This window comes from Asparagus officinalis, chromosome 6, assembly GCF_001876935.1.
Source record: "Asparagus officinalis chromosome 6, Aspof.V1, whole genome shotgun sequence".
Lineage (NCBI taxonomy): Eukaryota > Viridiplantae > Streptophyta > Magnoliopsida > Asparagales > Asparagaceae > Asparagus > Asparagus officinalis.
The window spans coordinates 25032289-25059875 of NC_033799.1; the positions used below are offsets into that span (position 1 = coordinate 25032289).

Genomic DNA, 27587 nt, shown 5'->3' on the forward strand with positions numbered 1-27587 from the left:
CGTGGATGAAGAGGAGTACATATACGTTCTTTTGGAGTTCGGGGTCGTTATATTATATATATAAGATGGTTTCCTTGGCTTTGAAGGGCGTTTAGTATCGTAGGGCCCACGTTAACGCGGGGTTGGTTAACTGTTTGTATCTTGAGGGGGGGCTTGCCCGCTGGTCACGCGCGTGAAGCGTGTCGGACGCGTTGCGTTGCGGGGAGCCTCCGCGTGCGGGCTCTGCTTCTAGTTCTTCTTTGCTACGGGGTTCTGATGGAATTAGGATTGACCTTTCCAACCATTCAGTTTTCATTGATCTAGAACTTCTCGATTCCGAGAGTACTTGTTAATTAATGAAGCATGGCCAAATATTTCTTTAAAAAAAAAAAAATCGCTTCAACTACAACATTTTTATATTATAGACACTCTTGACTGCATCCGGGTGGGGTTTATCGATGCAAGAGACTACTTTGCAATCCGGCATCGTTTGGAATTAGATGTCTTAATGACGTATCATTTGGAATTAGAAGTCTTAATGACGGCTGCGCAAATTATTGAGGGAGTAAGGCCTTGTTATAGGTGCTAAGAGTTTTTAATGTTAGGGGCTGTTTGTTTGCTTAAAAAAAGATGGAAATCAAATAATAGGAAATCTATTTCTAAGAAAAATTGTTTTGAGATTGTTTGGTTGGGTAAAAAAAAAAAGAAGGAAATCAAAGGATGAGAGATGAGTTTTCACATTATTATTGGATGATGCGAGTGACTTTTTAAGAAAAATTGTTTTGAGGTTGTTTGGTTGACTAAAAAAATAAGGAAATAAATTATAAGAAACATGTTTCCTGTAATAGGTTCTTTTCTTGTGTTTGGTTCATTCATAAAAATAAGAAAATAGATGAGATGAGATGTAATAGGTTCTTTTCTTGTGTTTGGTTCATTCATAAAAATAAGAAAATAGATGAGATGAGATGAGTTGTTATTATATTATTGGATGATGTGACAAAAATAAGAAAATAGATGAGATGAGATGAGTTGTTATTATATTATTGGATGATGTGACCCACACTTAAGAAAATTGATTTCCTAGCTTTTTTAGAGGAAATTGGTGGAAATGAAATGTTAATGAGATGAAATGAGTTATCACCATATTATTGGATGATGTGAGTTATTTTTAAAGATGAGATGTGATGGAGATGAGATGAGTTGGATGATGTGACATATTTCTTGTGTTTGGTTTATTTTTAGGGTCTGTTTGTTTGTCTAAAAAAAGTGGTAAATCAAAAAATGGAAAACTATTTCTAAGAAGAATTGTTTTGGGAGTGTTTGGTTTGCTAAAAAAGAAGGAAATCTAAGAAATGAAGATGAGATGAGATGAGTTGTCACCTTATTATAGGATGATATGAGTGATTTTTTAAGAAAACTTGTTTTGATGTTGTTTGGTTGGCGAAAAAAATAAGGAAATGAATTATTAGAAACCTATTTCTTGTAATAGGTTGTTTTCTTTTGTTTGGTTCATTCTTAAAATTAAGAAAATAGATGAGATGAGATGAGTTGTCATTATATTATTGGATGATGTGACCCACACTTAAGGAAATTATTTTCCTAGCTTTTTGGGAGGAAATGGGTGGAAATAAAATGTTAATGAGATGAGATGAGTTGTCACCATCTTATTGGATGATGTAAGTGATTTTTAAATATGAGATGAGATGAGTTGAGTGATGTTGTGGATGAAAATAATATTTTATTATAGATGTGCTGGATGTGGTGGATGAGTTGTTGGATGAAAATAATATTTTATTAGATGTGATGGATGAGTTGTTGGATAAAAATAATATTTTATTAGATGTTATGGATGGGTTTTAGAGATGGAAATGGATGAAATTGTACTTTTTGAGTTTTCTTGGTTTTCATTTCTATTTCTTGGTTTTTTAGGAAATAACCAAACATGCCCTTAGGAGATGATATGAGATAAGTTGTGGGATAAAAATAATATTTTGTTGGATGTTATGATGAGTTTTTGGGATGAAAATGGATGAAAATAATATTTTATTAATTTCCATGTACCTTTTTCCTTTTCTTATTTTTAGGAAACCAACCAAACAACCCCTATAGAACTAAGAAGAGAAGAACCAGAGTTTCTAACCGGTGCTCATGAATATCAAATGGACCCTTCCTGATTTGCACTAAATTCACTCTTTACCTGTCTGCTCTCTCTATTCCTTTCATCTCCTATGGACCCTTCCTAATTTGCACTAATTTCACTCATTACCTGTGTGCTCTCTCTATTCCGACAGCTCTCTCTATTCCTTTCATCTCCCATGGACTCTTCCTGATTTACACTAATTTCACTCATTACCTGTCTGCTCTCTCTGTTCCTTTCATCTCCTACGAAGTGCTTGTAAGTGTTGATGGGTACCCATTAGAAAAACCCAAAGGAATTGTGTGATATTCCTCACGGTTTTAGAACATACGCCTTCAGATCATTCAACTCATCACTCAACTATTTTCACGAGCTGTCACCAAAAATCATCAGATAACTGTGCGTGTACAACGACGCATTTGAATTATATATAAAAAAAGGAAAAGATTAAATGGTCGATAAGAGAGCTTGAAGCTAAGGATGAAAGGTCGTACTTCTTTGTTGTTTGAAGGAGGGGATTAAAAACTATGACCTTTTGTTTTCTAAGTTCATGTCCAGTTGCATATAAGATCTCAAACAATGTTGAGGGAAAAAAAACCTAAATATAGAGAAAATAAAAAGTATCCCAGGCTGAATAATGATAAATAACTAGGTCTCTCCAATACTACTCTACGCTACAAGAGAGAAATATGAGCTCAATTGATGAGCCATCTATCTAAAAAAATTAGCTGAAGAGAATGAACCCATACTTTTCCCTCTTCTAGCGTAAAAGCTCCAAAGTTATCTTTATGTACGCAAATATGCTAAAACTTTATTGAAGCCAAAATGAGATCATGCCGATCCCGGACCATGCTCTGTTTAGTTATTTTTTGGATCTTTGAACCTGAAAACAAGACCAATTGCACCATGCGTTGAGAAGTCGAGGAGCTAGAGAAAATTGTTTGATGATGCTACCAGTTCATCTTGTACCAGACATGTCAACTTTTCCATCCAAGAAAGAGAAACTAGTTAGGAAAGCTTGTGAAATCCAGTTTATCTATGATGACACCATCAAGCAGTGGTTTATTCAGTACCAAACTGCCAGATTCTTCTTTGATGATCTATTACAAGGTGGGATAACGGCATATATATAACATAAAAAGGCCAAAAGAACAACAAAATTAAGACCATTAACAGTAACCAAATATAGATACGAACGACTGCGCCATGATACACATCCAAATCTCAGCCCGGAAACAAAATCAAAACATTCATGTCAAAAATATAGAAACCACCCTTTATCATGTTAGCCAAAAATTTTGTTTAGCCAAAATTCAAAAGGATTAGGAGCTAAGAAGTCATTCAGCACATACAACACAATTAACAGCATCATATATCATTTCAGGCCCCAGGGTAACTCACCATTAAAAACTAGTTATTTGAGAGCAAGAAAGTATCCAGTGAGGGTACGGTCTATAGCATTAAATGTGCACACATAGAATATCAACTATTGGTTTAGTACGTGAATCACAAAATCCAATGATCCAAGAGTTGATATCTTTGAATTGATATTTAATGTCACACACCGTCACCACTAGATTAATAATGAGAGAGCAGAATTCCCATCTACAGTCATAAAACCACAGGGGACTCCAACACAAATAATGACAAACGATTAATAGTGTATAATGTCATTCAAGATATACAAGCATAGATATCAAAATAGCGTGTGTTATGTACCCCAAAAATGGCATGTGTTATCTTAGATCATGAAATGGACAAGAACCACCAATTCCATAGTCAAACTGTACTTGTACCCAATAGCCCAACATCCAATATCACAGCACATCAGTTTGCAATCTGGTAAGCTTAGACTTGTTAGCATGGAAATCTATAACATAGCTTCTAATGCGTTGTCTCAACATGTTGGACTGAACCATTCACTCATCTATAAAGGCATGTCAAAGGCCAAGAAGAACTCACCTTTGAAAACTTGCTATCAGACCATAGTCTATTACAAATTGTATATTGCCATATAAACATACTCATTAAAAGCACAAATACTTCTATTCTACAAGATAGTGAATCCGAATCCACACTATCAACTTCTACTAAATCATTAAAAAAACCATGACATAATAATCTTTAAATTCTAGAACTAAACTATTAGTTAAAACTCATGTAAATATCCGCTAAAAGCATCTCCAACCTAAAAACCCAAAATGATGTAGTTTTTACACCAAGTTGGTGTAGTTTTTACACCAAATTACTATTCTATTTCCAACCCATTTATTCCAAATTTTACACCAAAAAGAATATTCCTTTTATTATTCTTATCTTTTAACATTTTTATCTATTTAAAATATTCAACAAATTATATAATTATGAAATTTTAAGTGTAAGTTTTTCTTATCTAAATGTAAGTTTTTCTTATTTCTTCATTTGGTTCTAGTATTTTGAAATTTTAAGTGTTCGGATTAAATAATCTATTTTTTCCTTTTTGAATTTTATTTTAATAATTATTTTATACTCTAATTTCATTATAATAGTTAATATAAATTATATATATTATTAATACAAATATAAAAAACAAAAGCAAAAATATTTTCCTCTGGAGCTAATCTTCAAATTCAGGGTCTGCAATGCCTTTATCCTTGCCAGTTGTATGATCTGCGAGTGGATTCAGAAACAATAGGGGTGAGCCTAAGGCCCAATAGGTAACCATAAAAAATCTCGGGTACAATCCAAGGGAACGGATAAAAATGATAGACATAGATATCAAACTTGAACAACGGGGTCTCAACATTAAGTTGCCATTCTTATATCGTAATCATTGACCGAAGTGAAATAACATGTAAAGATGAATAATCAAGGTCTAATATTCAGGATTCCAAACTCCCCAATCATGGGATAATCAATAAACCGCGCATGCTTTTATACACCCACCGGTGAGCGTCCTCACACAGGGCATTGTCCCACCGGGACACTATAACATTACCACCCACCGGTGAAGCTTACTTCACACAGGGCATAATCCATGAATATAGACAATCAATCATCAACGAAGAGAGGAATACTATCATTATCAATAGTTGAACCATCGAATCAATTTGAATTGTTGCAATGAAATCATTCAATGATATCGAAGGTATAAAACTGAAATAAACAACATTAGGATAGCAATGATTAACCAATCAACAATGAGTCCATGCATGAGGTGAATCAAATAGGAATATTATGAAAATGATAAGATATACAATTAGCATGGGAAACTAACTCGCAGGAATTTCAAGAAAGTAATCAATCGAACTCTCAAAGACTTGAGAGGAAACAATGAAAGGTTACCTACCGATTATGTCGGGATCCTCTCGGAGCCAACGAATGAATCCAAGATTCTCTGTCCTATATATACATGTATACCCACATGAGATTCTAGACACTATGTCTTTTAAAATTTTAACTTAAAACTTATTTCATGGTATAAGCTACACCCTAGATGATTGCATCTAATATCTCTAATATGCACAGCAACACAAGTAGTGTACATGCAACAGATTTAGGTGAATGAATGGTATAATAATTGATGTCCAAAATGCATGAAACTAGTCCCAAACGACTCCATTATGAGTCTAATTTCAAAATATAAAACTTTTACATCAATGCATGGTGTATAGTAAGAGTTATGCTCTCAGCAAACTACACATATCATAAAACTTTTACATCAATGCATGGTGTATAGTAAGAGTTATGCTCTCAGCAAACTACACATATCAAAACTGTAGCAGAAAAACATAGGTTACTATCTGAAATGAATAATTCACTTCGGGTACTTAACACTATACAAATGAGCTCATATTTGGTATATAAGTGATATGATGGGTTAGATTCCAAGTCCAATTAGTTTCATCAAACTTTTAATTTTATAATGCATGTTACATGCAAAACAACACAAGGGGGTAGACTGGAATTGCCAGTACATATACTAGGTATTAGAACTAGGTTTAAACTTATCAAACGTTACTCAAATTAATTAAAACTCACATAAACAGAAAAACAATTGAGTCTAGTTTTAGGAATAGAAAGAATTTTATGCACGCATTGTATATGTTGAGATATATGCTCTTTACAAAGGATATAACTCAGGCAGACAGTTTCAGACACATGCACCGAGTTAAACTATATTTTCAAACAAGTAAATTAACTCAGAATTAAACAAACAGGGTCTCAAATGAAAGCCAAGAAAGTGTAGTTTCTATAACAGAAAGAATTTCATGCATGCATGGTATATGTTAAGATATATGCTTTTTACAAAGGACATAACTCAAGCAGACAGTTTCAGACACATGCACTGAGTTAAACCATACTTTCAAACTAGTAAATGATTTTAGAATTAAACAAAAAGGGTCTCAAATGAAAGACATGGAAGTGTAGTTTCTAGAACAGAAAGAATTTCTTCATTTGGATATATACAAAGAAAGTTATGATCTGTTTACTGGTAGTGTATCTTGCTGAAAATTTCTGCACGAAATTCTGTTTCAAGATAAATTTGACATGCATTCCCTAAAATGTTACATGCAAGACCACAAGTGTAATATAACTACAATTATTGATTTAATTCAGTTCTAAATGATAGAATGAAAGTTTTTTTTTAGAGATTATACCTTAGAATACTCTTTCCTCCCTTTCCAAGCTTCAATGAACCCCTTCTTGACTATCCTTGAGCTCCCTCTTCTTCTTCAAGGTAAGCAAGGGTTTAGGGTGAAAAAAAAAAGAATGAGGAAGAGGATATAGAGGAGGGTTGCTGCTGGCCAGATATAGAGTGAAAGAGAGAGAGATATGATAGGATTCTCTTGGAAGAGTAAGAGATGTGAAAGGTTGAGTGGTTGACTAGCTTTTTCCCCATGCACTAATCTCTTGCAATAATGAGTTTTTGAGGGTTTAAAATGTAAAATACTCCCACTAACATGGCTGACCAAAATTAAACAATTATGTTAATTAGAGTGTTCAAATTAGGTATTTAATAATTTAGTTATCTCTAATCAAGGTTTAAAGCATGGTTAACTTAGGTATATATATATCCAAACGACTCCATTATGAGTTTTTGAGGGTTTAGGGTGAAAATACTCCATATCTAATATAATTTAATTCACCAAGATACACTATCAGTAAACAGATCATAACTTCCTTTGTATATATCCAAATGAAAAAATTCTTTCTGTTCTAGAAACTACACTTTCGTGGATTTCATTTGAGACCCTGTTTGTTTAATTTTGAGATCATTTACTTGTTTGAAAATATAGTTTAACTCAGTGCATGTGTCTGAAACTGTCTGCCTGAGTTATTACTTGTTTGAAAATATAGTTTAACTCAGTGCATGTGTCTGAAACTGTCTGCCTGAGTTATATCCTTTGTAAAGAGCATATATCTCAACATATACTCAGTGCATGTGTCTGAAACTGTCTGCCTGAGTTATATCCTTTGTAAAGAGCATATATCTCAACATATACAATACGTGCATAAAATTCTTTCTATTCCTAAAACTAGACTCAATTGTCTTTCTGTTGATGTGAGTTTTAATTAATTTTGAGTAACGTTTGATAAGTCTAAACCTAGTTCTAATACCTAGTATATGTACTGGCAATTCCAGTCTACCCCTTTGTATTGTTTTGCATGTAACATGCATTATAAAATTAAAAGTTTGATGAAACTAATTGGACTTAGAATCTAACCCATCATATCACTTATATACCAAATATGAGCTCATTTGTATAGTGTTAAGTACCCGAAGTGAATTATTCATTTCAGATAGTAACATGTTTTTCTGCTACAGTTTTGATATGTGTAGTTTGCTGAGAGCATAACTCTTACTATACATCATGCATTGATGTAAAAGTTTTATATTCTAAAATTAGACTCATAATGGAGTCGTTTGGGACTAGTTTCATGTATTTTGGACATCAATTGTTATACCATCCATTCACCTAAATCTGTTGCATGTACACTACGTATGTTGTTGTGCATATTAGAGATATTAGATGCAATCATCTAGGGTGTAGCTTATACCATGAAATAAGTTTTTAAGTTAAAATTTTAAAAGACATAGTGTCTAGAATCTCATGTGGGTATATATATATAGGACAGAGAATCTTGGATCCATTCGTTGGCCGAGAGGATCCCGGCATAATCGGTAGGTAACCTTTTATTGTTTCCTCTCAAGTCTTTGAGAGTTCGATTGATTACTCTCTTGAAGTTCCTGCGAGTTAGTTTCTCATGCTAATTGTATGTCTTATCACTTTCATAATATTCCTATTTGATTCACCTCATGCATGGGCTCGTTGTTGATTGGTTAATCATTGCTATCCTAATGTTGTTTATTTCAGTTTTATACCTTCGATATCCTTGAATGATATCATTGCAACAATTCGAATTGATTTGATGGTTCAACTATTGATAATGATAGTATTCCTCTCTTTGTTGATGATTGATTGTTTATATTCATGGATTATGCCCTGTGTGAAGTAAGCTTCACCGGTGGGTGGTAATGTTATAGTGTCCCGGTGGAACAATGCCCTGTGTGAGGATGCTGATCGGTGGGTGTATAAAGACATGCGCGGTTTATTGATTATCCTATGATTGGAGAGTTTGGAATCCTGAATATTAGACCTTGATTATTCATCTTTACATGTTATTTCACTTCGGTCAATGATTACGATATAAGAATGGCAACTTAATGTTGAGACCCCGTTGTTCAAGTTTGATATCTATGTCTATCATTTTCATTCGTTCCCTTGGATTGTACCCGAGATTTTTATGGTTACCTATTAGGCCTTAGGCTCACCCCTATTGTTTCTGAATCCACTCGCAGGCAGCCATGTTAGTGGGAGTATTTTACATTTTAAACCCTCAAAAACTCATTATTGCAAGAGATTAGTGCATGGGGAAAATGCTAGTCAACCACTCAACCTTTCACATCTCTTACTCTTCCAAGAGAATCCTATCATCTCTCTCTCTTTCACTCTATATCTGGCCAGCAGCAACCATCCTCTATATCCTCTTCCTCATTCATTTTTTTTCACCCTAAACTCTTGCTTACCTTGAAGAAGAAGAAGAGGGAGCTCAAGGATAGTCAAGAAGGGGTTCATTGAAGCTCGGTCAATGATTACGATATAAGAATGGCAACTTAATGTTGAGACCCCGTTGTTCAAGTTTGATATCTATGTCTATCATTTTCATTCGTTCCCCTGGATTGTACCCAAGATTTTATGGTTACCTATTAGGCCTTAGGTTCACCCCTATTGTTTCTGAATCCACTCACAGGTCATACAACTGGCAAGGATAAGGGCATTGCAGACCCTGAATTTGAAGATTAGCTCCAGAGGAAAATCTTAGTAGGGGTTAATTTATGTTCACTTTTGTAGTACCTTTGACTTATAAAACATGTATTAATGTTGTAGCCAAAAAATAAATAAAAAACTAAATAGAATAAAATGGGATATGGTTGGAATATTTGATTTGTTTTAACAAACTTTAAGGGCAAACTGGGGGGCTCCGTATCTAAACTGTTGCGCCACTCATGGCGCAACACTGTAGTGGCGCTTTAAAATAGCGCTAACCTTGCCACTCAGTTGGAGGAAGTTTTGGCAAAAGATTTGCGTCAATTTGGGTTTTTGACTGGGTTGGAGATGCTCTAAAGGAACAAGTAGCTACACCTCATCGTTCAAACAGAACAAATCCAAAAATCCAGATTACCGGAAAATAAATACTCTTTGAACATCACCACCTGCATTGCATGACGGCAACTGGGAATCTTGAGGCAGAAATTGATACCATTTGATAGCAATAAGAACTCACCCAAGTCCCCCAAAGCACAAATTTTTCTATTCTACAAAATACCAAATCCTAAGAAAGCATTTAAACAATAAAAAATTAAGTAACCAGCATCAAACTGCAAAGCAAAACCTCAGTTATCCAAACAAGAAATTGAGCCAAGAGGGTAACCTAATCACATTTACCATGTCCAGAAGTACAAATTACAAGAAAATAAATACCATTGCGGAAGTCTCAAAGATCCCACAACCCTAGCTCCTCTGAATCCCCATCATCTACTTGTTCTCGGACGAGTTGGGCCCCCTCTTCTTGCCGAAGCCGACGACGGCGGTGACGAAGCGGCGGTTGTACTGCATCCTCTTGTGGGCCCTACCCCTCGGCTTCTTCTTCTTGTCCTGCTTCGCTACCTTCGGGGTCTGACCCCTGACTTTTCCCGCGCGAGCCAGCGATCCGTGGACTTTCCCTGCAGAGATCGAAGAGGGAGAAGGCGAGGTCAGAGAAAACCCTAGGGTTAGAACGAACAAAGGGAAGAAAACCCTAGATCCAGGACTTACCCATGGCTGCTGCTTCTACGGTTTCGGTAGAGGAAGAGCTTCGATGCTGGAGGCTCCGGCTTGGGGGGTAAACAAAACCCTAATTTCTCTCTAGCTTATATATACTAGTTTGGGCTTTATGCATATGAGTAACCGAGAAAATTTTATTTTAGCAGATATAGTGTTTTAGAGATGAAGTTGGGAATAAATTGCAGAAATGTCCCAGGTACTTTCAATAATCGGCAATAATCCACTTGTAAACTAACTTGAAGGACATGTTTCCGCAATGTGTAGACATTTTTGGAGCTGGAAAATTGAGGCAGTAATGTGTGACTTGAAGACCCACCGTTATTTTTGCAACGTTTGCTTTCCTCGAACAGAAACAATAGTAGAATTGTTTATTTATTTTGTATCTATTTCATAATAAAAAAAAACTTGTATGATTGTATTCACTATATGCTATGTTTGGAAATATAAATAATTCTCTAATTTTAATGTATAAATTATTATTTTAAAATTCATAACAATTTTGCTTACACGGGACTCCGTAATATACCAAAAAACACATCCTATGAGTAAAAAAAATTGTAAGAGTTAGAAGTAATTTTAGATTAATTTACATAAAAAATGATCCACATTATTTTTAGAGTTAAGTAGACTACAAAACTTGTACTTTTGTAGGGTAATTATATAATTATATAATTATTATTATGGAAACTTCATTGAAGTTTGGTCACTTATTACAAAATCACCTAACATTATCTTTTCAGTGCAAAACTTTCTAAATCGTTAAAAACCATTTATATTTCAAAACCATCATGTCTTCATCTTAACATATTTCTCCTCTGTCAAAGGCAAATATATGTTAGGAACCGAAAGTTATTCTAAATAGAGTCTATAAAATCAAATAATTTAGATTATATTGATTTTTTACTAATTTTCTCTTTATTATAGCCGTATGTATTTGAATTTAAGAGAGGAAAATAGGTATTGTAATATTTTGTGAAAGAAGATAATCGCTATTAAGAGGTATTATAGAGAAAAAGAAAAATAATGACTTTTAATAGTTTATTTAACTACAAGGGCATTGTAATGAAAAATTGAAATAAGAGTATTGTAATCTCGTTGTTGTATGTGTTGTAATCTCGTTGTTGTATCTACATACATCACATATCAAAAGTAAGAATCAAACATGAAATGTAAATGTAAATAAACAAGAGAAGAAATAGGGAGAAAAGTAATTCTTATTTTATTCATCTTCCTCATTCCTCTATACATTTTGTCTTCCATGGATTACATTATATAGATGTGGAAGAGAATACTAAAAGTCACAAGTAGGTGAAAAGTCTTCTTCTAGTAATGTCCACATTCATTGTATTTATATTTACAACACTCCCCCTTGGACATTACTACATGATGTCAATGCCTCGTTAAATTACAACACTCCCCCTTGGACATTACTACATGATGTCAATGCCTCGTTAAAAACCTCGCTAGAAAAACCCGGTGGGATAAAAACTAATCGAGGAAAAAGAGTACACGACATTAGTAGATTCTTGTTGCATTAGTTGCCTCATTAAAAACCTTTAACTAAGAAAACCATGTGGGACAAAACTTAGCAAAGGGAAAAAGAGTACAACTATAGATCTTCGGGATCCAAACTTGTGTTGCATTAGTTGCCTCATTAGCAAAAAGGAAAAAAGAGTACAACTATAGTCCTTCAAGGTACAATCTTCGGGATTGCGTTGAAAATTCGCTCCCCCTGATGATGACAATCTTCTGAGTCTATGCTAAGAAAAACCCAGTGGGACAAAACTTAGCGAAAAATGGGCAAATTATGATAATAGACCTTCAGGGCCCAATCTTCAGGATTGTTCTTTAAGAATTTTCTCCCCCTGAAGAAGATAGTCTTTCAAGTCTATGCATATTGTGAACATATTTCTCATAAGTTGATGTAGGCAGAGATTTAGTGAACAAATCTGCAAGATTGTCACTTGAGCGAACTTTTTCGATGGTGATTTCGCCATTCTTTTGGAGCTCATGTGGATAAAAGAATTTTGGCGTAATATGTTTTGTCATGGTTCCTTTTACATATCCACTGCTTATTTGTGCAACACAAGCTGCATTGTCCTCATAAAGGACAGTGGAGGGAATATCATCTTTCGCTAGACCATACGAGCCACAAATATGACGTATCAACGATCTTAATCATACACATTCTCGTGAGGCCTTATATAAAGCAATAATCTTTGAGTGGTTAGAAAAAGTAGTCACCATGTTCTGCTTAACAGACCTCTAAGAAACGACAGTACCACCACAGAGAAAAACATAACCAGTCTGGGATCTGGCGTTATGGGGATCAGACATGTAGCCAGCGTCCTAATAGCCCACCAATGTCATATCTTGGTTTCTTTTATAGAATAGTCCAAGATCTTTTGTACCTTGAAGATAGCGAAGGAAATGTTTAACGACATTCCATTGCCTCCTTGTAGGATAAGCACTATACCTTGCTAGCAAGTTCACCGCAAATGCAATATCAGGCCTGGTGCAATTTGCGAAATAAAGAAGTGCTCCAATGGTGCTCAGATAGGGAACTTCTGACCCTAACATTTCTTCATTATCTTCTTTGGGTCTAAATGGGTCTTTATCCACTTCGAGGGACCGGACGACCATTGGTGTGCTAAGTGGATGAGATTTATCCATATAAAATCTTTCCAAAAACCTTTTTCATCACATAGGCTGGTGTAGAAAAAATTCCTTCTGGGAAATACTTGATCTGCAGGCCGAGACAAAACTTGGTTTTTCCCAAGTCTTTCATTTCAAACTCCGTCTTTAGGCATGAGCTAGCTTCTGTAAGCTCCTTGTGCATTCCAATAACATTTATATCATCAATATAGACTGATATAATACAAAAGCTATTTATAAACACACAAGGGCAAACATCATTATTTGCATATCTCCTCTTCAGGAGGAACTCACTCAGTCGGTTATACCATATTCTACCCGACTGTTTCAAGTCGTATAACGACCTTTATAATTTAATGCTATACATGTTGCGATTCTTGTTTTCTCTTAATTCAGAAATTGTAAGTCCATCAGTGACTTTCATATAAAAATATTAGCGTCTAATGACTCATATAAAAATGTGGTCATGACGTACATATACTGCATATATAAATTCATAGTTTCTGCCATATGTATTAACTTGCGGAACGTAATACAATCACTAATAGGAGAATATTTTACATCTAAATCGATGTCGGGTCTCTGCGTGAACCCATTGAGCTATGAATCTCACTTTATATCTCACCACCTTACAATTCTCATTTATTTTTCTTACGAAGACCCATTTATACCCTGCAGGGATATATGAACTACAGGTTCAAAAATACTTTAGCGAAGTTCAGCTCAGCCTCAATTGCCACTTTCCATCTCACCTAGTCCGAGTGCTTCAAGCACTCTACTACCGACTTAGGTTCTGGATCCAGATTATTTTCGGAGATAGTAAGAGCAAATGTAGAGGCAACTATGTTTTCGACAACTTTTATATTTCTATTATATATTTCTCCTTTTTCACAAATTCGTGGCCACTTTAATTCTTATTTTATGTTAACCAAATCCTCGCCATTTCCCTTAACGTTTGGATTTGGCCGTTCCGCATCTCCAGTATTGTGATTATCTAGTGCACGTGCAATTTACTGGAGATTCCATCTTCAGGATGAACCTCTTCTGGAGGTTATGGGAGTGACTGTCTTTCTATATATATAATTTAGTTTGCCGCGGACTTTTATCTTTTACACTAACATGTTTTATATGCTTCTGGCATACCAAATCATCAATGATATATTCAACATGAATATGGGGCTTAGTCACTCTTTTCTTAGCAGATTATCATGTGAACTTCTGGTTCAGTTCGACTAGTACGTGGATATAAATATTGAAGATCTTTTTCACCAATAGAATTTCTTGACATTATTTTGTATTTTGGGTACTAATCTCTCCCTAATGTCGAGAATTGATCTTCAATAAAAATGCAGTCAGCGTACCAAATTATAAATTGATCCCCTAACATGGGCCATAGGTACTAAATTATTAACGGAGTTTCATAAATAATGTATGTACCTTCACCGAGGTCCCATAGAGGTACGCTATGGTGGTGATATAGAAACTTGGACTGCAAATAAATAATACGCAGATGAGAAATGTTTCACTTCTACACCACGTATTAGATAAAGGGGGGAAATTGTGATATGTAGTTGGTCGGATTTGGTTTGAATGCCCCATTTAATTTAAGGAAATCCGACAAATCATATTTTGCCCAAGATGACCCAATCGCTCATGCCAGAATTTAAAAGAATTTGGCTCCCTAAATCTCAAACTTATCGCAACATATTGTATTTTAGGTCAGACAAATTCTAAAATATACACATATGAATAAAAAACACATAGGTTCACAAGAGTTTAAAGCAAAATCAAGATAAATTAAAATTGTCTGACAAATGTATATAATCCAAATATAAAGAAACCAAATAGTTCGAAAAGATCCATTATCTTCCCCTCGTCCAAGCTTATGAATATTAGTTTGAATTATGACATGTGCTTCAGGCACTACGACTGAACCAATTAAACTTGCATTATGGTTTCTCACAATAGCTGGTTGTGTTTTTAACAACTACTAATGCAAGGATTAGTTCATAATTCTTAATATAATTTCTAGTTGTACTATTGTAAGAGTACAAGGTTACTTGTTGAATTGTATTCAGTCGAGGATTTAAAATCCAAAAATGGCTACAAGATAAGATCTCCTGCTATGTTCATAGCCTCCCCCTTGTCCACGCGTATAAGTAATTTTCTGAATTGTAGCATGTGCTACAAACACAACTCGTAAGCCAACTAGTCTGACATTATGATTTCTAATCATCAATTGATTGTGCTTCTCTGCGACTACTAATCAATTCAGAATGCTCAGTGCAATTCTTGGTCATGTACTGCTGCTGGAGTACAATATTACTTGCGTGGAGTAGGGAAAAGAATTTTTTTTCGATCAATTTTATCATTGTCTGTAATGTTCTGCTTACAGAGTTTCAGCTGCTAGATAATTTGGTACAGAGCTGAATCATATTTAGTCATGTATTTGAAATCCAAAAAGTTCTGATTCAGTCTGCCAGTTACGTTTGAGGGAAGATTATTGGTTTTCATAGATCAAAGTGATACTTCAGGGATTGCCCAGAAAAGTGAATACTTTTTCACGTCTTAGAAAATTTAAAGTGTTTGCCTTCTGGGCAAATATACTTAAAGAATCAAGAGATATAATCGTGCAAAAATCATAGGTGTGTCCAGTAAAAAATGAAGGCAAATATACTTAAAGAATCAAGAGATATAATCGTGCAAAAATCATAGGTGTGTCCAGTAAAAAATGAAAGTTCGATGCCAAAGATAAGTAATAATTACTATCATATATCACAGTACACTAATCATAGGGGCGAAAGATTAGTGCATGAAAAAATAGAAATATTCACATTTTAATAAGATCACACATAATCACCAAAAGCAGCAAGCTCCTTTTTCTAAAGATTTTCATAAAAGTTATCTTTCAAATGTTTGCTTCTGGCAAACTAGCATGATGTTTCTCACCTTGTTTTGCCTTCCATATGAGTCAAATTTAACAGTAACACAATACATGCATATGTCGAGGATGTATGATATTGATACAATACTAATAATAAATTTGTCACAGAAGATGATGAAAGTGTCAGAATCCCTAATCAATGATTTAAAAAATTAATAAGCATACATGAATATACACAAAACAGCATCCGTAATTGTCATGTGAAAATAATAGCCATACTTGTCATATGGAAATAATAGGTACTGCCACAATGCAAATGTTTATAAGTCATATGATTCATCGTCCTCATCTCCAATTATTCACATACCTTATGGTGAAGGGAGAATAAATGAAACACAGATGAATTTGCAACTGCAAACAAAAGATGCCTCTATTCACAAATCACAACTAATCAGTTCTACTACTGGTTGACATTAGAAGATAAGATGTTTAAATAGATCAAATACATCTTTTTCGAACATACTATCACCACCATCCACAAAGCCATATGGATATCAAAATATAAACAGTTTGAACTGTCAGATTACTCCAAGTCTCCAAAGATCTTACATCATGATAATGGGCTTGAGAGTAGTTGTTTAAATGAATCGATCTATCTTTCTTTTCATGGAAGATAAGATGAGTCCTGCTGGTATATGAAATATAATAAAACAAAAAGACATATAGAAAACTTAAGCTTCAGAGAAGACATGAGCTAGCAATTTCATATTAGTTTCAGAAGGGAATCTTAGTGATCATTTTCTCCAATCCAAAGAAACATCATTAAAACAAGGCTAGAACAAAACAGTAATCCAAAAAAGGAAACATAATCTGAGCAGCAGGGGCAAACTGCACATGGTTTGTGTTGACTAGCCTCTGCAGCTAGCTAGAGGAAGGCACAAGAAGAAATTGTTACCTGCGCCGACAACTCTAGATACAGGAGCCACATAAGCCAGCCAATGATCACGAACCGGCTAGAGCCACTCGTGCTGATAACGTATTGTAATCTCGTTGTTGTATGTGTTGTAATCTTATTGTTGTATCTACATACATCACATATCAAAAGTAAGAATCAAACATGAAATGTAAATGTAAATAAACAAGAGAAGAAATAGAGAGAAAAGTAATTCTTATTTTATTCATCTTCCTCATTCCTCTATACATTTTGTCTTCCATGGATTACATTATAAAGACGTGGAAGAGAATACTAAAAGTCACAAGTAGGTGAAGAGTCTTCTTCTAGTAATGTCCACATTCATTGTATCACAAGTAGGTGAAGAGTCTTCTTCTAGTAATGTCCACATTCATTGTATTTATATTTACAACAGTTTTGTAATAATTTATCAAACTTGAACGGATATCATAATAATCATTCTATTTTGTATGACAAAAACCTATGGTTTGAGATCTTATTTTTCTTTGTGAATTTCCATCATTTTTAATATGAATATGAATCAAGAGGTATTAAAAAGTTTCGTTTGTCATTTCAGTTGTAAGACCATCTCCAACCACCCTCCATATATCCAAAATCTCTAATTTTTGGAGAGTGGAACCTCTCCAACCACTCTTCAAATTTGGAGATCTCCAAATTTGACCCTCCAAATTTGCAGGGTAAGGAGAAAAAATGGAGGGTCTCTCCATAACACTATTCACGGTTTATTAATTACAATTTTATCATTTTTAACTATTTGATTTCTTAAAAATTACCACTTTGCCATCCTTTTAGTAATTTAAATTAGATGTTTAATTTCAAATAAATATAGTTAAAAAATTATTAATCTAATATTTGAAATCATTATATATTTGGAAAGGGCTCGTTGAGATCTTTAAAATGAAACTAAGATTAATTTATTTTAGTATTATTATAAAATTATTAATTTTTAAATTAAATAAATAAGTATCAGACATAAAATTTTAAATACGGGGATCTATTTAACTTACTCCATAAGAAAATATAAGCATAAATTACAATATTTATCTCTTCAGGTCTTGAAATTTCGTCATGAACAATAATCTCTGGTTCTGCATCGCGTTCATCCTCCACGATCATGTTATGTAGTATAATACAAGCAGTCATTATGTCGTATAGTCTCCGCTTGTCCCAAAAATGTGATGGTCCCTTGATAATGGCAAATCGTGACCGAAGAACACCAAAAGCACGCTCTACATCTTTTTGATATCCTTCTTGCATAGCTGGTTCTGTAGGAGCTATAGGAGGACAAAACGAATATGAATTTCCCACTGGAAATCAAGGAGGACTTTCTCAATTTGCGGAAGAAGCTGGTTCTGTAGGAAGAAATGAATATGGTGGTTCTTCGAGAGATCGGGATGGACCTGGTAGTTATAACGATAATGACCTGCCAGAATTTTAATTGTCTCTTATCATATTTTATGTTTGAGGTTTAACCTGCCAGAATTTTAATTGTCTCTTATCATATTTTATGTTTGAGGTTTATGTTTGCGACCTATGATATGTTGTATTAGAGGTTAATATTTGCTTTATTTTAATTGTCTCTTATCATATTTTATGTTTGAGGTTTATGTTTGCGACCTATGATATGTTGTATTAGAGGTTAATATTTGCTTTCTTGTTCTATCGATGTATGCTTTCACTGCTATTTCAGAATTTCTTTTTTTTATATGTTGTATTGTAGTATTAATATTGGGTTCATTTTAAAGCTCTCATAGACACCTTTATAATGTTATAATTTTTTTTCCCAAATAAATTATTAACAATAAAATTATTAACGTAAACTATATCCAACATTATTTAATTTATATGGCTTTTTTGACAAAAAAAAGAAAAATATTTAGAGAGTGTGAGTTGGAGTAACCCTCCAAATTTCACCATCTAAATTAGAATATTCCTAGAATATTTTAATTTGGAGGGTGAAATTTGGAGGGTATGGTTGGAGATGCCCTAACACAAGAGCAGCTGCACCTGCACAGAAAACGCTTCAAAATTCGAATTAAGCATTATTCTTGTTTTTACAGTACTTTTATAATTTCTAAATTGTCTTACATGCAAAACATTTTCCATAATCATGTTGTAAATGACAAATCCACCCTAACAAATTCACAAAATCCGGAAAACCCCCCAACTTTATCCCTTCGCTCCCCCCTCTTTCCCCCTCGCATTTTCACTCCCAACCAAACTCAACTATGGCGGCTGCCACCGGCCTTCCCAGGCTGGCCGCCGTCCGCCAGCCTCTCCTACCCCTCCCCTCCTCCGTCGCGGTACGCTGCTCCGCGTCCTCTCGCCTTGACCCCTGCTTATACCTCCTCGTCCCGCGCCCTCCGGAATCCGAAACCCCCTAAACCGAACTCTCGTCGTCGTTCTTCCCGAAACGGGGGCAGACGGTTGAGCTCGTTTGCGAGTCGCTGGCGTTTAAAGGGAAGGGCGTGTGCAGGGTCGCTGACACTGGGTTCGTCGTCATGTGCGATCGAGCTCTCCCCGGCGAGCGATTCCTCGGCCGCGTCTCTCGCAAGAAGGGGAATTACGCCGAGGTTAGTAGACGTGCTACTGCTTTTTTTACTTCGTCGTTAATTCATTTGGGTTTCCATGAATTACGAGAATTTTTGACCCTGTTTGTTCTAGTAAGTTTAGTTTTTACGTCGACCTCGTTAAGGAATTTACCGGTGTGGTGTGGATTCTTGCTTCGTTTTCTAGAGGCCTGGGCTGTTCGCTTCGCTGCAAATACGCTTGTGAATGCATTTGCCGTAATTGATGTCGTACGAAGCTGCAGCTGCAGTTGCTTGGTTCAGTTTTGAAATTCCACGATTCGTAGTTGTAATTGTAGCCATAGTTGGAGGCGTTTGTTTTAGGATATCATTCTTTTTTTTGGGGGGGTTGGTTGCGATTGGAGTTGCAACTGAAACCTCATATGTGGTTGAAAAAAATTGCAAGTCTAAGTTACATCCAAATCTACATAAGGGCCCGTTCGGATGACGGGAAGTATTAGAAGCAAAAAGTAGCTTAAAGCTTCTAAAATTGTGAAGTAGGAAGTAGTGGAAGTAGTACTTTTTTTTGTTTGTTGCATATATTGTTAGGAAGTAACTAATTAGAAGATGTAGATGTTACATACACCATGGTGAAATTACCTCTCTTTCTTACTCATTAACAATATATTAATAATCATTTTCATAAACTACTAAAAAAATACAATGGTGTGTCTGAGGTCCAATAATTAGAAGTTGCGGAGTCTGCTAACTATTAGCAGGCTCTAGTAGCTTTTGTCGAATTCATTTAAACGAAGCATCAGCTCTGCTCGGTTATTACTTTGATGTAGCATTGAGGATAAACCTTTGAACTCAATTCCAATTCTTTTGCTTAGCTCAAATATAACATGGAGGAAGCCATTGCTAACAGATGACAGATGAACAATGACATATAACATATGAAAGCAATATAAACAAGGAGGGAGATAATGTTCATAAATACGTACACACGGAAACAAAGGATAAACGCAATAGCGTATCGCTTCGATATATTGATTGCTTCTAAGAAAATCGCTCTTTGTGATTCTCATTGAAAGCCCAATTTCAGGTGGACCCCACTAATCACCTAGTTCCACTCTATTTCCAAGCGATGAAGGGGAAAACCATTTAGGAAATAGAGGTGCCACGTAGGCGCCACATCAACACTTAAAAGTAGCAAAAGTAGTTTTTCCGGAGAAACAAACATTGTTTTCTGCTTGGAAGTAACTGCATTCACAATTGCATCTATTAGTTACAATGAAGCAAATAGGTACCGGCTGGTGCAAAGTATCCTAGTTGCAATATTTGCAGTTGTAGTGACTCAAACAAGCTTGGAGGACTCACTTATTGAACAATCTAACCTAAGTCTCTCCAAATGGACATGAAACTCTCCATGTAGGCATTGTAAAATTAAATTCATTCCAACATACACCATATTTCCAGTGCCCGTGCGAGCTGCAATATCAGCTACACATTCTTGGCTTTGCACTAGCACCAGTTCCAAGCGAACACTGTAATGTTGACACAATCATCTATTGCTTGATTACGATTGGGGATCACAAGACTAGTTCAAATACCATTATTTTGGAGATCTAGGAGATTTCGTTCCAAAAATCTGGCTGTTAATCTACAATTTTCTAGACATACATAAACCACTTATAATAAGTGAAGCCATAGATGGATCCTAACATAATTCCTTTCTTGTTTGAGGCCGTTTCCCCCTCAAAATGTGGTTCTTTAATGGACTGTTGTTTCAGTGCCAATGAAACTTACGTGCTCATATTTTGATAACCTAACAGTTGACTTGTACCAAAGATCTGAATGAATCAGAAACTAACAGGCCAAAGATCTGAATGAATCAGAAACTAACAGGCCAATGCTATGGAACATCCTCCAACTGTTAACTCTGTCTCATTAGCAATCATCATCAGAAGGTCCTAGCTTTTATTGGGTTGCATATAGCTACTCAGCAGACAATACATTCACTTAATAGCGGCATTTTATAGAAAATTAAATTTGTTAACTTGTATCTGTCAGGTCGACACTCATTAATCAAGAATAGCTTTATCCAAGGAGTGTATTCTCTCTACGAGAGGCATAATAATCTGTTTCTTTGTTTTGATACTGAGTGAGAAGCAACCTTTCACTTTCGTAGTGTTGGTACAAAGCATAGTTTGTTGACTTGTTGACTTATAATACCATATTTCTTCCTTCATCTTGTTTAGTTACTGATCCCGCAACTTGTGTTAAATATAAAATGCAGTTGGTATATGGTAATATTTGGGTGATATTTCAACCGACCTATCCAAATATGTTAGCTAATTTTGGAAACATGTTAATTAGTAAAGTTAGTTATTGTAGTTGTTCGTCGTAGTATAAGTATTCTATGATCTTGGCTAGCATTAATAAAAAGTTTGGTCCACTTTGATCTCGACTGTGGGCTGAAACGATATCACGTTGCAAGTGAACTTTAATATCAAGTTCACTCCATAGCAGTAATCTCTCTGTTGTTGTGTGTGGGCAAGCATGCGTGTGCATTGGGGTGGGGGGTGGGCCTGGGCTGTGGGCGTGTGGGTGGGTGAGTGTCAGCTATCAGGGGGGCTGTGTACGCGCCCTCATTATGCATATTGGTTTCTGCTTAATATATTCATATATTATTGAAGGTGACAAAGTTGAAGACAATAACTCCACATCATGACTCTGTAGAAGCACCTTGTGAATATGCTTCAGATTGTGGAGGCTGCAAGACACAAAATCTTTCATATGAGGCACAGGTGAGAGCCAAGGAGCAGCAAGTCCATGATTTGATTGTACATGTTGGAAGGTTTTCAATCAAAGGTACTACCATTTTGAAGCCCATTGTACCGTGTGATATTCAATTCCACTATCGGAACAAGGTCTGTATTCCTGTTTCCTTTGGGCTATTCATCTCTTTATTGTATTGTTTAAGTTGCTGTTTTTAATTTCTTTATTTGTAGATGGAATTTTCATTCGGTGCTCAATGCTGGGTACCGAGAGATGTTGCTATGGTAGAGCAAGCTCTTGCTGAGAAGGGTTGCTCATTGGGGTTGCATGCCCCTGGATTTTTTGATAAGGTCCTCCATGTGAATAAATGCTTATTACAAAGTGAAGCTGCTAATAAGGTATTATGTTTGGTTATCTTTTCAAAGATTAAACCCCTTCTTTTTAGCTTAGGTTGTTTAAGTTTGGAAAATTTTATGATTGTTCTTATATTGATGATGTGTTCTCTTGCTGTGAGCTCTTAGAGATGAGACACTTAACCTACAAGAATAGTAAATGCTCTTGAATATCTAGTAGGCCTTTTACTCTTTGACCTGTATTCATTGCTATTCCACTGGATTGTATTGACATGGAAGGAGGAAAAGTTTATTATTATTATCATTATTTCCTTGTGAGGGTGTTGTAGAGGTTTCCTTCTTTTTTTTCCTTTTGCTTTTTTCGTTGCGGAGAGTTTGGGTGTCTCAGTGTGCCTTTGGGGCATGGAGGAGGGATGGTGTTTCAAACTTTCTTGGATAGTGGGCCACCCCGTGCCACTTATACCAATTTCTATTTTGTTTAGTCTTCTCTTTGCTTACAGCGAAGATAGCATAACATGCTCCATTTGATGAATATTACTATTGAGGTGATAGAACAAAAGGAGGGAAATAAAAGAGGAAATGAACAAGTAGAGGGCTTAGCCTTTGGCTAATCCCTAACAAGGAACTTTCTTGTAGAAGATATTATGATATTTTTGTCAAAAAATTTGGATTTCTAGGCACATGAAGTGGTGATAGTTCTTCAGTTACCCATAATCTGATTCAACACGGAGATTTTTCCATTTCTTTTGTGCTATTTTTGCATTCACTTGAGCAGATAAGCTTCACGGCTGTTCCCATTCTTCACTAGTGGTTTCTTTTAAATTTAGAATATCTATTCAATTAGTTAATTATTGCTAATCTTATAGGTTCTTGCAGTTGTTCAAGATAGTTGGCAAGATCCAGATTTAGGCCTTACTCCCTACAATTGCCGATCTCATGTTGGATTTCTTAAACATCTGATGCTGAGAACTGGAAGGTACAGATTCCTTTGGGAACATGTTCCACTGTTCCCTTTGTATTCTCTGTACATCTATTAATTTGTTGAGTTCTGAGTCATTAAATTTCATTAACTTGAGAGATTAGCTTATCTACTTAGCAATTCCCATTTTACTCATTTCAACTTTGTTTGCAACTTGTACGTTGCTTTAGCTAGAAATTTTTGACATTTTCTTGGCTCATTCTTGGTAGCACTAAATTCATCTATAGCTGGTTTCACTTCATCCTAGACTGATGTCATTCTTGAACTCTATATGTTTTCCATATTGAATTATTCTAACACCTTTGCAGATTTTCTAGTGTTGTATGTGATTGTTAGGCTGAAAACTTTTGCTTTTTATAATTAGAAAATGACTGTGGAGGAACATATAGATAGTTTAAGCCAAGAATGAAATCAATTAAAGCAAACAAATATATTTCCTGTGGTACATTTTAGAATCCAATGTGTACTAATCTGAAAAGCAGGAAATTCAGCGAGATCTTTCTTTTTTTTTAAACTTTTCTCATGGTTATATATGAAAATGTAAAACATATTGTTACTTGTTGAAAATCAAGTAGAGTCAATAAGTACTTTTATGTAGGCTCTTCTCATTTCCCATATATTTTGGGCAAGAAGTTAAAATATCCATTACTCATTGAAGTCTTCATGTATTTACATCAAATAAGTATCTTCGTTCAAAGTGATACTGGTAACTAAAAATATGCTAAAAAATTATTTAGAAAATACTTTGACTTGGTGGTTGTTTTATATTGCATTGAGATAAAAGATTGCTTATTTAAGCAGGAAAAAAAAGTAACATTGAGAAAAGGAGCTAATTTTGATGCTTTTCTGTCACTACTGTGTAAAACATAGTCGCATGAAATTTTAGTGGCCAATATTATTATTATTATTTTCCCTAGCACATAAGATGATTACATTCTGAGTTTTTAATATGGAAAAATCCTGAATCACGTAAACCCTCAGAATTAAGTACATTTTCAAAACAGTCAGCTAAGGAGGAATAAGAAATATGTGATGAAGTCGCGTGTTTCTGTGGCCACTGAAGAAGTGAGAGATCTTCCAGCTTTGCTATTGAGTATGATACAATAAAACAAACTCTTCAAGCTTTTCTTATTGAAAATAGTAAAGGCTGCAGTTATATAGAAGGGTTGCAGTTGTATAGATATAAAAATTCAAGCTTTTCTGTAGATTTTGACAAAGAAAGTGCCATGAGAAATCTCCAGATAGCCACCTCAGAATAGCTCCATGTGAACTTTGACACCCTGGGCAACTGACTGTGACTTCCCAAAGGAATAAATAGCTAATTTCCTTGTTCTCTCTGCCTCACATAGTACAATCCTTCAAACTTTTGATAGACTTTGACGCAAAAAATACCATGAGAAATCATCAAAAGGGCCACCCCCATAAAACTCCATTTCGAAAGTTTACAGAGGGAAGCCCACAATGAAACTACTCAGAGAAATCTTTATGCAGAGTGAGACAGCAATTTACACCCTCATATTTTGCCGCATGTTTGTTTGCTCCATAGAACAAGGACGATGGATCGAACTAACCATTATTTCTTGGAAACAAAGAAGTGATTGACGAGCATTGAAATTGTTGGGGTAATTAATTGTTCGGGATCACCATGCAATTTGAAACAACTTTTTTTTACAATGACTTCTCTTCATACTGTTAAAAACTTGAGACAGATCATTTATATTCATTATTATTATTATTGTTTATATTTTTGACTTTGCATATGAAAAAACAAAGTTCGCCTAACTTTAGTATTCCAACTACCCCTTCACTATTCCACCAACCCCAAAAAGTACTATTCCACTAATCCTTGAAGGCTATAAATAGAGGGTAGTGGTGAAGAGTTTAAGTGCGATCGGGACAGTGAGAGTTAGAGATCCTTGAAGGCTATAAATAGAGGGTAGTGGTGAAGAGTTTAAGTGCGATCGGGACAGTGAGAGTTAGAGAGAAGAGAGATAGAAAGAGAAATCTCTTTGGTGAAGAGTTTAAGTGCGATCGGGACAGTGAGAGTTAGAGAGAAGAGAGATAGAAAGAGAAATCTCTTTTTTTGTGTGATTCTCTAGTGAGGTTAGAGAGTGATCTCTCCTTTGTAATCTTTTCTTTTGTGGTTAGTGAAGTTCTCTGCTGTTCTCGCCCGTGAACATAGGTCATACTGAACGAACCATGTTAAATTCTTATGTGCTGTTCTCTTTGTCTTCATTGTGCTTATTCAGTGTTGTTATTCTCCACTCTTGTATAGACATTTTCTGTGTCTGTGAAGCCCCCGCTGCAACAACTGGTATTAGAGCCTGGTTTAGGTTTCTGTTCTAGTGAGCTTCAAGATGTCTTTTGCAAAATACAAAGTGAAGAAATTCGGTGGAAGAAACAGCTTCAGTTTGTGAAGAGTAAAAATGAGGGCTCTCCTAGTACAACAAGTTCTGTTCAAAGTCTTGTCCAGAAAGGACAAGTTATCGGAATTTATGCCCGATGGTGAGAAAGAAGAGCTGGAGATGAAGGTGCATAGTGCCATACAACTCTGTTTGGCCGATGAGATTCTGTGGGAGGTTGCCAATGAAGATACCATCGCCGGCTTGTGGCTCAAGTTAAAAAAACTTGTACACAACGAAGCCCGTACTTTCACGTAAGTTCGAGCATTGTCTCGAATTGCTTGGAGTTCAACAAAGCGAAAGTTAAGCCCGTAAGGAGCTTTTAGCAAGACAGCAAAAGTGAATAGAAGATTTTCATATTCAAAGTCAAAGTGGTGATTTATTATGTGACTTTGAATTCAACACTCAGCTAACAGTCACTGTTCCACCAAACTTACCTAATATTACTGTGCCACCAATCATTTGTTAATTTTTAATTAATATTTGAAGGTTATAAAATGAGGGTGGGGTGGGATAGAGCTTAGAGAGACAAGCAGCAAGCCAGCATTAGAGAGAAAAGAGAGAGATGGAGAAAGAGATAGAAAGAAAATTCTCTTTCTTTATGTGATTCTTTGGTTAAAAAGTGATCTCCTCTTTGTAGTATTCTCTTTCTCCCTCTCTCTTTTCTCTCTAATTCTGGCTTGGTGCCTGTCTCTCTGAGCTCTCTACTATCCCTTTTATAACCTTCAAATATTAATTAAAAATTAATAAATGGTTGGTGGCACAATAATATTAGATAGGATTGGTGGAACAATGACGATTATGTGAGTGTTGAATTCAAAATCACATAATAAATATATATTAGAAGCAAACATGAAAGAAAGGGAAGCGTCTTAGAACCGACAATGAGATGGAGTTTTTGTTTTACAGAGTTTGACCAGTTCTGCAAGAATAAATGTATTATACGACATCGTACAGTTCGACATACACCATAGCAAAATGGAGCTGCAGAAAGAATGAACATGACACTTTTAGAGAGAGCTCGGTGCATGCTCTCTAATGCCGGTTTGTCAAAAGACTTTTGGACCGAGACAGTCAATACAACTTGCTATTTGATAAACAGATCTTCTTTTATATCAATTAATTTTAAGACTCCAGAAGAGGTATGGTCTGGTGCCCCTGCTAATTACTCTCATTTAAGAGTATTCGGTTATACTTATTTTCATGTTAATGATGATAAGCTTGAACCTAGAGTAAAGAAAGCTATTTTTCTAGGATATGCTATTGGAGTAAAGGGATATAGATTGTGGTGTTCTGATCCCAAATCACCTAAGTTTATTATTAGTAGGGATATCACTTTTGATGAGAAATCTATGTTTCACCCGAGAAAAGAGTTTGTTATTGATACCATAGGTACTAAAAATGAGTCTAGCAAGAAGGTGGAGCTAGATAGCTCAACTTCAAAGAGAGTGCTTGATGGCACTCATGTTGAACCAGTTGATATTGCGAAAGGTTCAACTTCAGATGCTGATACACCGTAAGAACAACAGTATAATATTGCCACTGGAAGAAAAAAAGGCAGATATGAC

General features: G+C 35.3%; 2 protein-coding genes across 2 annotated transcripts in view; one reads left to right on the forward strand and one right to left on the reverse strand.

Moving 5' to 3' along the window:
- Positions 10017-10496, reverse strand: LOC109846097 (40S ribosomal protein S30). Its single transcript, XM_020415322.1, has 2 exons — positions 10477-10496; positions 10017-10385 (listed from the first exon to the last, which is right to left on the reverse strand). The coding sequence occupies exons 1-2, from the start codon at positions 10478-10480 to the stop codon at positions 10198-10200; spliced, it is 192 nt and encodes a 63-aa protein (XP_020270911.1). The 5' UTR covers positions 10481-10496; the 3' UTR covers positions 10017-10197.
- Positions 19408-27587, forward strand: part of LOC109845083 (uncharacterized RNA methyltransferase CT0009) — a 30014-nt gene continuing 21834 nt past the window's right edge. Inside the window, exons 1-4 of the mRNA XM_020414271.1 lie at positions 19408-19570; positions 22204-22437; positions 22519-22683; positions 23505-23614. Coding sequence (XP_020269860.1) covers positions 19499-19570; positions 22204-22437; positions 22519-22683; positions 23505-23614 — 581 coding nt within the window. The 5' untranslated portion in view covers positions 19408-19498. The remainder of the gene's footprint in view (positions 19571-22203; positions 22438-22518; positions 22684-23504; positions 23615-27587) is intronic.